The 13,533-nt window shown below is 39.5% G+C and overlaps 1 protein-coding gene across 4 annotated transcripts in view; it reads left to right on the forward strand.

The window, feature by feature from the left end:
- gad1 (glutamate decarboxylase 1) overlaps nucleotides 1-13,533 on the forward strand; it is a 48,211-nt gene that overhangs the window by 6,299 nt on the left and 28,379 nt on the right. For all 4 annotated transcript variants that reach the window (XM_033024002.1, XM_033024005.1, XM_033024004.1 and 1 more), the window contains 4 exons: nucleotides 4,416-4,574; nucleotides 4,980-5,222; nucleotides 9,494-9,584; nucleotides 12,014-12,126. In XM_033024002.1, the coding sequence (XP_032879893.1) occupies nucleotides 4,416-4,574; nucleotides 4,980-5,222; nucleotides 9,494-9,584; nucleotides 12,014-12,126 (606 nt within the window). The remainder of the gene's footprint in view (nucleotides 1-4,415; nucleotides 4,575-4,979; nucleotides 5,223-9,493; nucleotides 9,585-12,013; nucleotides 12,127-13,533) is intronic.

The following is a 13,533-nucleotide window of genomic DNA, read 5'->3' on the forward strand; positions in this document are numbered from 1 at the left end:
CTTTCTGTACAATACAATATTTGTAGTGGTCAGTGAAATGTAGTTGACTTTCACCCCCAATGGAATGGAAACCATCTCACTCATGTCTGACTTCCTTCCGCCTATACTTTAGAAAGGACATTGGAATAAAAACCTAAAACAAATGGATTATAGCAGTCCATAGTGCAAAATAAAATTACTGCTTATTTCGGTCCTAAGCAGATCTCCCATTTTTTTCATGTTAGATATTTGTACAATTACTTTCATAATTCACACGAAAGAAACGCAAAATACACCTTGTTTTATTTTACAGTCTGAGCAAATTTATAAAATAATGAACTGGCATAAATACACCAAACGCAACAATGATTATATTTTGAGGTACAATCTATTTGCAGTCTACTCGCTGTGCGGCGAGGCGCAAGGATAAGGTTTGAGGAAACCCGAGCGTGAATATAGAATAATCACCAGTATTGCTCTTGTATTCCTCCTAGTGGAGGGGGCACGAATAACACGTGTAATATCTAGGTCCTGGTATATTAAAATGAAACAGAACATGCTGGAAATAGTCAGCAGGTCAGGAAGCACCGGATATTTACTTGGCAGATACCATGTTACACATGGATGCTCTCTCTCTCCATCTCACTCTCATATAATATATATATATATTAAACACAATAAAGTACATTATTGTTGTATTTTATGATAGTTCTCCTAATGCCAGAAAATAATTGCATTCTGATTGCACCGTGCAACCCCAGAATTAACGAATTCATCTGTTGGGTGATAGCGAACTGCTTGTTCCATAAATGTTTGACTTATTTCCTTCTAATTGTTACAAAAAATGTTTACATCATTTGCGGGAATCTTGAGCGAAACACAGTGAAGGATCCCTACCCGAAACGCCATCTATCCATGCTCTCCAGAGATGGTGTTTGACCTGCTGAGTTACACCAGTACTTTGTGGGGTTTTTTTAATTGTGTTTACAGCACAATTATGGTAACACCAGGAACTACAGGTGCTGGAATCTTGAGCGAAGCACAAAGTGCTGGAGGAACTCAGGAGGTCAGTCAACATATATAGAGGAAATGAGTCTTCCGATCGAGAATCTTCTTCAGACTTTATTCCCTCCAAATATGCTGCCTAACTCGCTGAGTTCCTCCAGCACTTTGTGTTTCGCTTTTTTTCAATGCTGATTTATTCCCGAGAAGGGTGTGGTGCGCCTCTCTATAACTAAATTACCGTTTATCCATTGTAAGAGATACGGGTTTTCAGTGTGAATACTAACCACTGAGTGAATATTCATGTTGATAAGAATGTATAATCCGAGTATGCTTTGGAGCGATGATAAACGAGGATATTGTATTGCATTGACTGAGAAAATTGGCATTTTTTAAAATAATGACCAATGGATCCTCCAGCCTCAGCAAGACGAAAATTAACAGTAAACAACCTAATTAATTTGGCACAATTAACCTAGGGGAGATACATTTAATCATGCTCGAACTATGGAGAGACCGATGATGATACATTGGAAACAGATTAAAAATTGCTCGAATAGCCATGGGATTTTTATTGACCCTAAATTAGCTTAATCTTCATTGTCGATGTGTGTCATTATAATTTCTCTCCTGCTGCTCAACTGATATTTCTTGACTTTAGAGAATCCCGACAGCCTGCATTACTTCACCATTCTCCCAACTCTTCCACCCCTAAACCCCAAATCTTCTTTGTCTGTCATACTGTGGAGCTAGCAATTGGAGACATGCGTTCAGCGTCTGCTGAGTCTGAACTATTGTTCTAATGTTTACCAGTTCGGTTAAAGCTTGACTAAATTGTGTTACCTGGGTCAAATGAACTTCAATACAAATGCATTGCGAATACCCACTCTACGAGTTAACTCTTCCTCCACAGTCAATCAGTCTGAAGAAGAGTCGCAACCCGCACCTATGCATATCCTCCACACATGCAGCCTGACCCACTGAGTTATTCTATCTCTTCGTGGTTTCTTTGTAAACAAGCAGCTGCAGTTCATTGTATCTCCCAGCAAAGTTGTTTATTTTAAGATTTATGACGGCTTTGTTCTAAGAAACTTCTGAGCCACAATTTCCCTTCACAAAATATTTTTATTTTTTAAGCTATCTTCATGGGATGAATTTTATGTTCTGATGTTAACCATCTTTGGCGAATCTTCTCCGTAATGCTCAAAATATTATTGACAAATGCTTCAGTATTTTGCCAGACAGCCAAACAGGGTCTCCACTCGAAAAGTCGTCTGTCAATTTCCTTCCACAGATACTACCTGACCAGCGGAGTTCCTCCCGTAATTTGCGTTTTACTCAAGAATCCAGCATCTTTAGTTCCTCGTGTCTTTAGAATTTGCACCCGAAAGCTGAAGGGACTACTTACAAAGAAAAATAATTCGGACACAATGGTGTAGAATAACTGTGGCGTGATTACGGTTTAGGAATAATCATTATAAACGGGTGCGCCGTCTGGCGGTAAAATATGCCATGACTTTAGTCGACTGGAACTAATCCAATCTGACATCAACCTTCGCCATCTCTAGATTTTGTGTACCGAATTTCGAATTCTGCTTCTAACCAAATCACACACGCTTTATTGAATAGCATTGCAGTTTAGACAATTGGTAGCATCACCGACTGGCGAAAAGCAGAGTTTGCTGCAGTATTTCTAGTTATGACGATGAATGGAAGAAAAAAAAAATATTTTTTTATGTTGTCAAACATTTTAGGGAGCGGGAAGGTTATCTTTTCTAGCCGCCACAAGCAAAGGGAATATCACTCCCTGGTCTGGAGTTTTAAAAAGCTGCGCTCCGTGCACTTTGATGACAGAAAGGCTTTTCATAAAACCCCCAATTGTAGAATATTCCACCCACTGAGTTAATCACTTTTTCACAGCAGTGATTGTTATTGTGGGCACGGAATCGATCAAATATACTACCGTTTTGAAAGCAAAAAAAAACTTATTGTTGAGAAGAAATTAAAAACTATGATCTGGTATCGTGGATTTGCAGTGCCTTTTTTCTCCGGATTCATCAGCCTTATCTGCCCAGGCACCGCCTTCCTCCGGGGAATAGATTAATGGAAAACTTATTAAAAGCCTATTCGTCACCTCGCTGTTTTCTGAGATAGCGCGGCCAGCGAACACAAACTCCCGAAATTACAACATAAAAGCAGTCTAGCCTGGATAAATGAACAAGAGCAGCACTGGTTCTTGTCGGGTTAGTTATGTCGTGTTAGGTTAATAATACGCTGGCACTTTTGCCGTAGACGGGTTGTATTTCGTGAGACCGTTTTAACAGACAGCTGCCGAAAGGGAATTAATATTGGAATTGATGAATGGGTCCCTGGAACGTGGAGATGATGAATTATACGTGTACGTGTCAAAGCTTGTATTATATCAAGAAAACCATCGTTTGCGTACATAGAAGGCAAGCATTGAAGAAAACTATTCAATTCTCCCTGCTGTTGAAACGGTTTGTTCCGCGCGTTTTACATAAAACTTAAATCAGGGAGGTTTGCTGGTCAAATGCCCAATGGTTAAAAAAATCAGACGTGTATTAATTTTCTGGTGGAACCGTTAGAAAGGGTTGAAACTCGACAGCACTCTGGTTTCTGAGATTTGAAGATGTCATTCCATTTCAGCAAGTTCTGATTGCAATTGCCCTAGAGCTAAGGTAGCAAAAGAAATCGTGGAGCTGATCTTTCACATTTAGTACAGCCTTTTCCCATCGTTCTGACAATGCTTGAAATTGCAAACGTTTGAAGCAGTTTTGCTACAATGTAAATCACTGTCAACTTGCAAACCCGTCTCTCAGGTTAAATAATTATTTTTAAATAATACAATCTTAGCCGAATGTATGTTGTTGCCCTGAACTGACAACCGTATTGACAAATTACTGGGAGTATTAGATCTTAATTGAAATGTTGAAACGTGTGTTATTTCATGCTGTAAAAAACTGGTTTAGAAATGAATCTGAAGATCTCAAGTGCATGGGATTTAAATCAGAAGATAGTGGTCGCGATGCGGGATGCCTCCATTCATCATTGTTCCTTCCGCTTTGACAGGCTGGAAAGTTTGGCCGGAGGCTCTTTCTGACTTGGCTGCAGTGGCTGCTTCTGGCCGTCTATTATGTCGGGTTTATTTAACGAGAATTCGCCAGTGCACTAAAGAACGAATATTTGTTTTCGCATGGTCGGGTTTGTGCTGACGACATCGTGACCTCAGCCTCCTACGGGCAAATATTCCATATAAATTATCTGCTGAGGTTACAGCGGGACTCTAATAAGCAGCCTCTTCCACTTAGTAATCGACATCTTGCTATAATTACCTTAGAACGAGACAAAACGGTACAATATGTTTGGGAGTGGAAGGAAGCAATCTCTAACCGATCTTTCTGGTACTGATGTAGGTTTTTTGCAAAGGACGAACAGCATCGAGGATAAAAGCAGGACAGCGAGCTCACTGAAGGATCGGCAGTCCTCGAAGAACGTGAACACCAGTGAAAACAGCGACAGGAGCTCGTTATTCAGGCGCGCGGAAACGGACTTTTCTAATCTCTACGCCAGAGGTAACGCCAGAGAATGTGGGATAAGCAAGTTTAGTGAAAGTTTAGCCGCAAACATAATCAGGAGAATTGAAACCGACTGTTCAAATATTGGGATGATGCTGTGTAACGTGGATTATTTAATATTAAGTTCAAGTTTTCCATTTTCCAGATTCACGATTTTGAAATCCAGTTTGGAGTTTTTAAATGTTATGTTTATTGGTCATTTATTATTTAGTGACGGCTATCATGGATTTGATAAAAAAATTATGTTTGTGTTTTCAACAACTTAATGTTACAACTATCGTTATTGAATAAATAGCTTGTGTGTAAAGTCTCGCCGGTTCGATCAATTTTTCCTAACGTTTCATGTTTATGTTTTGTTGTTGTAATAAAGATGAAGTTTATTTGCAAAGCTTTATTTTCCAGACTTGCTGCCAGCCAAAAATGGGGAAGAACAAACCACACAATTCCTTCTGGAAGTGGTCGACATTCTTCTCAATTATATTAAGAAAACTTTCGATAGGTCCACTAAAGTGCTGGACTTCCACCACCCACATCAGCTATTGGAGGGAATAGAAGGTTTTAACCTGGAACTTTCGGACAACCCTGAATCTCTGGAGCAGATACTGGTTGACTGCAGGGACACACTAAAATATGGCGTTAGGACAGGTAAAAACCTCAATATTCTCCATGGTTCAAGGCAATTAACATTTTGTCCATGGGCTGCACGATGGCACAGCGGTATAGTTGCTGCCTGACAGCGCCAGCGACCCGGGTTCGATCCTGACCACGGGCGCTGTCTGAACGGAACGTGTACGTTCTCCCCGTGACCGCGTGGGCTTTCTCCAGGTGCTCCGGGTTTTCTCCCACACTACAAGGGCGTGCATGTGTATAGGTTGTGTAAGAAGGAATTACGGATGCTGGTCAAACCGAAGACACAAAAAGCTGGAGGCAGGCAGCTGGCATCTCTGGAGAAAAGGAATAGGTGACTTTTGAAGAAGGGTCTCGACACGAAACGTCCCTGATTCCTTTTTTCCAGTGATGCTGCCTGGCGCATTGAGTTACTACAGCTCTTTGTGTCTGTCTCAGATTAATAAGTTAATTGGCTTCAGTAGAATTGTAAATTGTCCCGAGTATGTAGGATAGTGCTAGTGGACGGGATGGTCGCTGGTCGGCGCCGACTCCGTGAGCCGAATGGTATGTTTCCACGCTGTATCTCTAAAGTCTACTTGTCCCAAAATGACCACTTTGAGTAAAGCGGGAAATCTCCATTCTTTCATGGATCAGGAAAGTGTCGCGAATGAGCAACTTGTGTAGATCGTTCCCAGACACTCATTCTTCCACGTTGCTGTCGAATAGTTTTTTCTCATGCGTGTTTGTCATGCAAAACGGCCGAGCAGAGCACGGCAGTCGCTTGTGTAGGTGTGTAATGGTCGATTCTAGATGGTCGTGGCATATATCCGCCCTCGGGAAATGAAACAAAGACATGCTTCATCCGAGTGATCATTCTATCCGTCCACAATTGTCAAATGGATGAATATTGTGTGAAATGGGAACTGTGTTTTCTCGTACAATCCTTAAATAGACTTAAATCGTGCCTTACATTTTGTGAGATAGATATACTGACTGGTGCCATTTTCTTATCGTGAATGGTAGCAAGAAATATTGTAATTTGATCCATAAACGGATGAATATCCCGTGGAGAGTACACTGCGAGAAGAATGTGTTACATATATAACCTTAATTCTCCTTTATTATAGATCAGTCATCGCAATGAGACGGAAAGACGATCATTTCCCAGTGGGGATTTATTCCTAAATGTTTACAGCTAGTCAAAATTTGTCTAGGCGGAGAGGACGTGTGTTTCCCCTGTCATCTACTCACCCGCGCGGGTAGCTTTTTGGGCAAACGAGTGTTGATACTGGCCGCAGGCGTTCTCTCGCTCCCTTTCAGTCAGCGAGTCGGGTTGTTTTGTTTTGCTAAGGATGTGGTAGTTCAATAATTGCCACTGACATAAATTACATCGTACTCATTCCGAGCCTCATCACGTTGTAATTAACTAAGTTCACTCAAGCGTTTGACTGATCGCAACGCGACAGAGATCCATAAAAATCACTGACTATATCGAGATTCCCCTGAACCCGGCGTGGAAGATAATGCACATGATATTAACAAAATATCATGCATTTCTTTGTGAACAGTTATAGCTATTTGCTAACAGTTACGAAAAAATTTTTTTCGTTTCAATGTACAATTAGTCTTTCCAAAGACGTACACGTTTGCAGGTTAACTGGATTGGTATAATTGTAAAATGTCCCTAGTGTGTGTAGATTAGCGTTAGTGTGCCTGGTAGACCCAGACGAAGTGGGCCGAAGAGCCTGTTTCCACGCTGCATCTCTAAACTCAATTAAACTAAACGAAACTAGTTGTTTTATTCAATGGTGCAATTCAGACTGGAATTGCACGATCGGGATATTCGACCGAGACTCGAATTAGGACGTTTGGAGCTAACGTATCATATCTGACCTAGCCATGGCAAGAGTAAAGAATTATACTTTAACCATGACTGACACTACGTGACAAACAAGGGCGCTGTCTTTGACTTCGAAAGTTCACCCAGGAGCAAAACAAAAACAGAGCGTGAATTTAAATAGGGTGACCATGTTTAAAATAACGGAATAATACAAACCTCATTACTAATAACTCATAAAAAGCGAGCCATGTCAATATCACTTTGTATAATACAAAACGGAGCCAAGTTTGGTAAGTTATTTGAGCATTGTCTTGACATTTTTCATATCCGAACACTGCCTTCCGAGAATAGTATCAGAAAGAAAAGACCTGCCCTTGTCTTCTCCTACCTTGCTAGTGTCTTTCTATTGTATCGTCAATCTTCTGTCGAGACCCTTCTTTCTTTAATTCAACATTTTTTTAATTATCGGGTGTGAAGAAAACATACTTGGCCATTTTCACTGGGCACAGTAATAAATAAATCACTCCCCCCAGTTCATCAGTTTTATGGTATAAAGCCAGTCAGCATGTTTCAAACTGTGAGCAATTCACGTCAAAGGCCAGAATCCTCTCCCGTAAATTGTTCAGTATTACCCATGTCACACATTAGCTGCAGCTGTAACATTGCCACGAAGCGACGTCAACTGTCCCACTCTATACATGTCAGTGGAACCGGCCGAGTTACATCGCGCTAAAGGCTAGACATTCAAATATGTCCCCCGTGCTCAGAACAGTCGAAGATAATAACAATACATTTAATGTTTAAGAAAGAACTGCAGATGCTGGAAAAAAATCGAAGGTAGACAAAAATGCGGGTGAGGCAGCATCTATGGAGCGAAGGAATAGGTGACGTTTCGGGTCGAGACCCTTCTTCAGACTGACCTTTTAATGCTTTCATTGTCAACCTTCTTCATTTGTTGCCATTTACAAAGTAAATATTGTATTCTAAAGTTAAAGATCACGTTTTACTTCCGAGGTGGAACTGATTGAAATATTTTTCAAATTAAAAAATCATTTTTTAAAGCAATGATTTCTAACCCAAATCAAATGGCATAACTCTCAGCATTGAATATATCATTTGTAATTGCCAATCGCGCGAATCATTGACCAATGAATATAGAGGCAAACGAATTTAGTTAAGGGCCATTTTGATGAATAGCTGAATTTGACAACACATTTTCTTCCCTGTACCTCGATTCGTTGACCCGTACATGCAGGAGTCAGATCAAGAAACTATAGCTCATAGGCAGGCGGGCTCCTGACTTGATTTTGTGTGCATCATTTTATTTCAAAGGAAGGTAATTATCGCTCACGGCACTCAATATCCAATTAGTTAGCCTGCGGAATGAGCACTTCATCAATAAACACTTCATTAAACGGTGGCTGCGGGGCTGCTGAGCCTCGCGGAATGCACCACTGTCTCATTCCAGGGTTGTAAATTCACTTACTTTAATAACTTGTTTTAATTTTTTGATAAACTTGAATATTTCGCAACCACACTGTCTGTCATTTGGAGTTGATCGCATCTTGCTGTCCCTACAAGACCCCTTGAACGCCGTCTGTTCCTGGCGGGGATCGACTACTCCGACCCAACCGTTGAAGCTTGGTGAAAGATTCAAGGTCCTTTTTGTCTCAATTGAGACTGGTTCCCGGCGATAACCCGTTTAATTCCAGGATAAATGCTGATAATATAGTGTTTTAAATCACTTAGATTGAGAGAAAAGATGTCTGACGAAGGGTTGAACCGCAACGCCACGCATTCCTTCTCTCCACAGATGCTGCCTGTCCCGCTGAGTTACTCCAGTATTTTATGTCTATCTTCAATAACTTGGATTGCTTTGTCTCTATATTGTGTCTCCAGCATTATATTTCCAAAGCACATCTTACATTTATTTGCCAGCGTGCAGGAAAGCACGTATGGGTGAGAACTGATGACCCGTACAGAAGCTTGGTCGTAGGTTAATAGGGAGGTAATGCATATAATTGACCTACTCCAGAGCGATGACAATATCACATCACAAAACTAAAAAAGGTTTATCGGATTAGAATAGGGAGGGATTCCGATAACCAATACATTCTGCGCGTTTTATACTCTTGGTCAATTAATTTTATGGGACGTTTACAAAGCAAATGTTAAGAGGCATTTACTGATAACATTACAATATTAGAATATTTTTTAACGGAGACAAAAATGCCTAATTTGTATTAACCCAACGTGTTATTTTTAAAATAATCCCTCGCCGCTCAATGTGTGAAAACGAAACTATTTAGCAGACTTGTTTTTGTATTAAGCTAAGTAAAAGCACTGGCCAATGTACGTGGAATGTCACCCAAGCAGTTGTAGGCATGAACATCAATCCAGTAGAATATTGGGCGAAGTCCCTTAAATTATATTATTTTCATCACAACTTTATTTTAAATTCCTGCAGGGCACCCTCGGTTCTTCAATCAGCTTTCTTCTGGTCTTGACATTATCGGTTTGGCCGGGGAATGGCTTACATCAACAGCTAATACCAACATGTAAGTTCCAGAGTGACCTTTCTCTTGCAATTTGTATTACAAAAGCGAATCCCACGTGACTCACTCCCGTAGTAAACATGAAACGAGAATAATTTAAAAAGTACAGGAAGTGTTGATCTGTACTGTACCACTTAAGGTATAGATTCCATGCGATTGATGAAAAACACTCCAGTATTGGTAGTTGCAACTTCTTCGCTTTACTTGGAATGGATTTGAGATTGTGGAGGTGAGAGGGACCGGGGAAAGTACGGGCATTTCATTTGAGCTGCAGGCAGCCAATATCTGTCGATATCTGTCCGCGGTAGCGCCCAACGTAAAGCTAGTGCTCTTTTTAAAAGAGATTCGAGCCTGACTCTGAGTGAAGTGTAATCACAGTGGAGCGCTGCTTTCGTAGGTTCACAGAGCTTTGCTCCCACCGCAGTTAACGTCCAAAGTTAAGAGAGCACTGAATGGCTTAATTCAACTGACCTCCCAGAAACATCTTATCTAAGGGTTTCCACTGGGCTAGAATAATACTGCGTAGAGTGACAATATACAATGCTGTCAAGTGAATCCTATTGAGACCATCTCCATGCTCCTTGGGTTGACAAACAGAGAAGGAGAAATGGGCGGAGTTGTCTATGGGAAGGATATGGGATCATAATTTCAATGCTTGCCCCGGCAAGCGAGTACAGATGCAAGCATTAATAGGGGTTAAAATGTTTGGGAGGGGCAATGGAGTTTGTGATGAGTGGAGATAACTTTAGTCATCCTCTAGAATTGCTGGAACAAACTGCGGTTCACTTTATTTCAAAGTTCCTCTTTTTATCCCCACGTAGTTGCCTGTAGAGAAGTTGCCACTTGGAGACATTACCTGTTGGTTTCCATCACTTTCTGTGTGCTGCACAGCCCACTATTACCTCACTTCCTTGACATTCAACTCTTTGTTCAGCAAAAAAAAAGTTATGGATGAGCCTGATCTTTCTCCAGGTAAACAACAAGAAAACAAAAACCCACCCTGTTCAGTTGCCGCCTAAGAACTCTCACTCTTGCCCTGAATTCATTCCACTCCAGGCTGCAAACTTTGCTTGTAATAGGCATTACTGCCCCATATCCCTGTTCAAACCCCACATTCTGTCCATACATAGTTTACCCTTGAAACATTGTCCACCAATATTCCAATTTCAGCCCAGCCATCATCTTATTCACACAAATATTAAGTCTTGAATTGTTGCCGATATCCTCCTCATTGTTTAAAAAAAATGCATCTCATCTCAAACACGGCTGCTCCCATTTTATCCTAGAATATCCATAACCTCTTTGCTGCCTTATCTCCAGTGCACTGCAATTAATATCCTCATTGTCATTTCCAAGTCCTGTATGAATACATCCTTTTCTACAGCAATCTTCACAAAATAATATCCTCAAATCTTCTGCCTCTGATTTCCAATGCATTCCATCCTCCCTGCAAAAGACCTTTGATCACCTGGCTCGAATCTAAACTTGGAATTCCCTGTCTATATGTTTATATTTGTACAAAACAAATTACTGTGGATATTGGAAATCTTAAAATAAAAACATAATATAATGGAAATACCCAGCAAGTTATACCGAGAGGAAACAGAGTTAACATTTTAGATTATTATTTTTAATGAGATCAATTCTGATGAAAAGTCTTTCAAAGCCTCTTTAAAACCTACTGATTGACTTTCCTTTGATCTCTTTCCGTGCTTGACATCCATTCCACTTTATAAACCAATTTGGAGTATTTTGTTGTGTTAATGAGGCTGTAGAAAATGAGAGCTGCTGTAATGCACTAGGTAATGTTCGTTCATTTCACTGTACATTAAACCATCTAGTGATCTGTTCTTTAGACAAATTAGGTTAAAGTTTGATCAGGTTATTCTCTCATTGTATTGGCTGCATTTTCTATTCACATTTGCAGTGAGTATAACATAAAGGCTGATTGGATTTCTCTCTTTAGTTGTTAGGTAATCGTTATTTATAATTACAATTGACACTTAATGATTGTCTTGTATTACAGAAACAAAATTGTCCTGGGGGATCATCACCTGGATAATTTTACTTTTGCACCGTCCAATATTCTTAATTATCTTTGCTGGCTGCCTGTCTATAGTTACTCTGTTCAGTGGACTGTCTGTGTGAGTTCAAATAACGGGCATTCCACATCATTTACAATGACATAAACATGTCATATATCATGACATAGGACCTTTCTTTAAATAAAATTAATTGAATTGTACTGGATAAATGGCAGGTATACCTATCGTTTACATCCAGGAAGAAGCATTTCCAAATATCTGTATCTGGAAATAATTTTGATTTATTTGTCATAAATGAATGACATGTAATCTTTCATCAGAGGCATTGTGATTAAAAAATGATAAGATTGCTCAGAAGAGTTATTATATGTGATATGTATCTCATAGGTTCACGTATGAAATAGCACCAGTGTTTGTCCTCATGGAACAAATTACACTGAAGAAAATGCGAGAGATAATTGGTTGGCCCAACGGCGACGGTGATGGAATCTTTTCACCTGGTAAGTAATATGAAAGATTTACTTTGGTGGAACTTTCAATTTGTAACAGTGCAGCTATGGAAGATGGATTTTGCTGTCAAGTCAGTGAAGGTAAAAGATAAATTTTAATTGAAGCCACAATAAGTTAACAATTATTTTTCAGTTTCCGTATTCATCCCGTTATCCTATTTTCAATATATTGATATTCAAAATATACATTTAAATGAGAAAGGCAATTAGTAAATTAGGATACAAATTATCCGATATTCTAAATTCATTAGTCTAAGCAACTCAAACCAAAACTGAAAATTCAACTTTTTATTTAATTGGAAAATCTGACAATTTGAAAAATAAGTTCCATAAAATGACATCAAACTCTTCCTCAAAATCATAGCCTTTCGAACAAAACAAAATTGGTTTAACAGTTATATTCATAGTCTTCTTCGCTGTGTAATGCTTTCACAACCTTTTTTTTGTACCTAGTGTACCCTTTCTCCCTTTTAAAAATCAGAATTGATATGATTTTAAATGGAAGATAGACTTCCATTTTAATTCTATCTACGGTACAAACCAGCATCTGCCGTTTCTTCCTGCACATGTATTAAAATGGACCTTTCCTCCATACCCTTTTGACCAGGCATGTGAAGTCATCGCACTCCATACTGAAGATGGGACAACACACCTTGCATTTATATAGCACATTTAATGGAGTAAACCATCCTCGGGAACTTCACAATGTTCAATGAGTGTATTAGGACAGATTAGCAAAGGATTGATGAAAAAGGTAGAAGGAGGAAAGTGAAATAAATTTTTAGAGAGAGAATTCCTGAGTTTGAGACCCTGGCAACTGAAGGAACAGCTGACAACAGTGGGGAGATAAAATACTGTGGAGTACAGATAGATCAGATTTGGAAGATTCAATTACACAGATAGGTAAAAGTAAAACCTTGGAGAAATCAAAACAGGCAGATAATTTTAAAGCTGAGGTATTGCTTAACTGGAAACCATTATAGATCCGTAAACCAAGTATTTTTGTGTGAAAAGACAGTGATAGCAAAATGTTGGATAGCTTCATGTTTGCAGAAGGTTGAAGCTGGGCATCTGGTCAGTGTTTAATTAATCAAGTCCAGAGTTACAGACTGTGCAGAATGGGGTCAAAGTAATGTTTCACAAGTGGAAAAATATGCTTTTAGTGATGATGTGGGTAATGAGGTTGGAGACTCACCTTTGATTCACTAATGAGATTAGGATTGTGCACAGCCTGATTAATTTTAGTCTGTTGCCAAGGAGAAGGATAGAGTCAAAGTATGGGGAATGGTTTGTTGTGGAAACCTACGACAATGGCTTAAATCTTTCTAATATTTACTTCTATCATCCAATGTTGAATGTCATATTACCTGCGTCAAGAGTTGTTTGGAATAGAGAAAA

Source organism: Amblyraja radiata, chromosome 7 (genome assembly GCF_010909765.2).
Source record: "Amblyraja radiata isolate CabotCenter1 chromosome 7, sAmbRad1.1.pri, whole genome shotgun sequence".
Classification (NCBI taxonomy): domain Eukaryota; kingdom Metazoa; phylum Chordata; class Chondrichthyes; order Rajiformes; family Rajidae; genus Amblyraja; species Amblyraja radiata.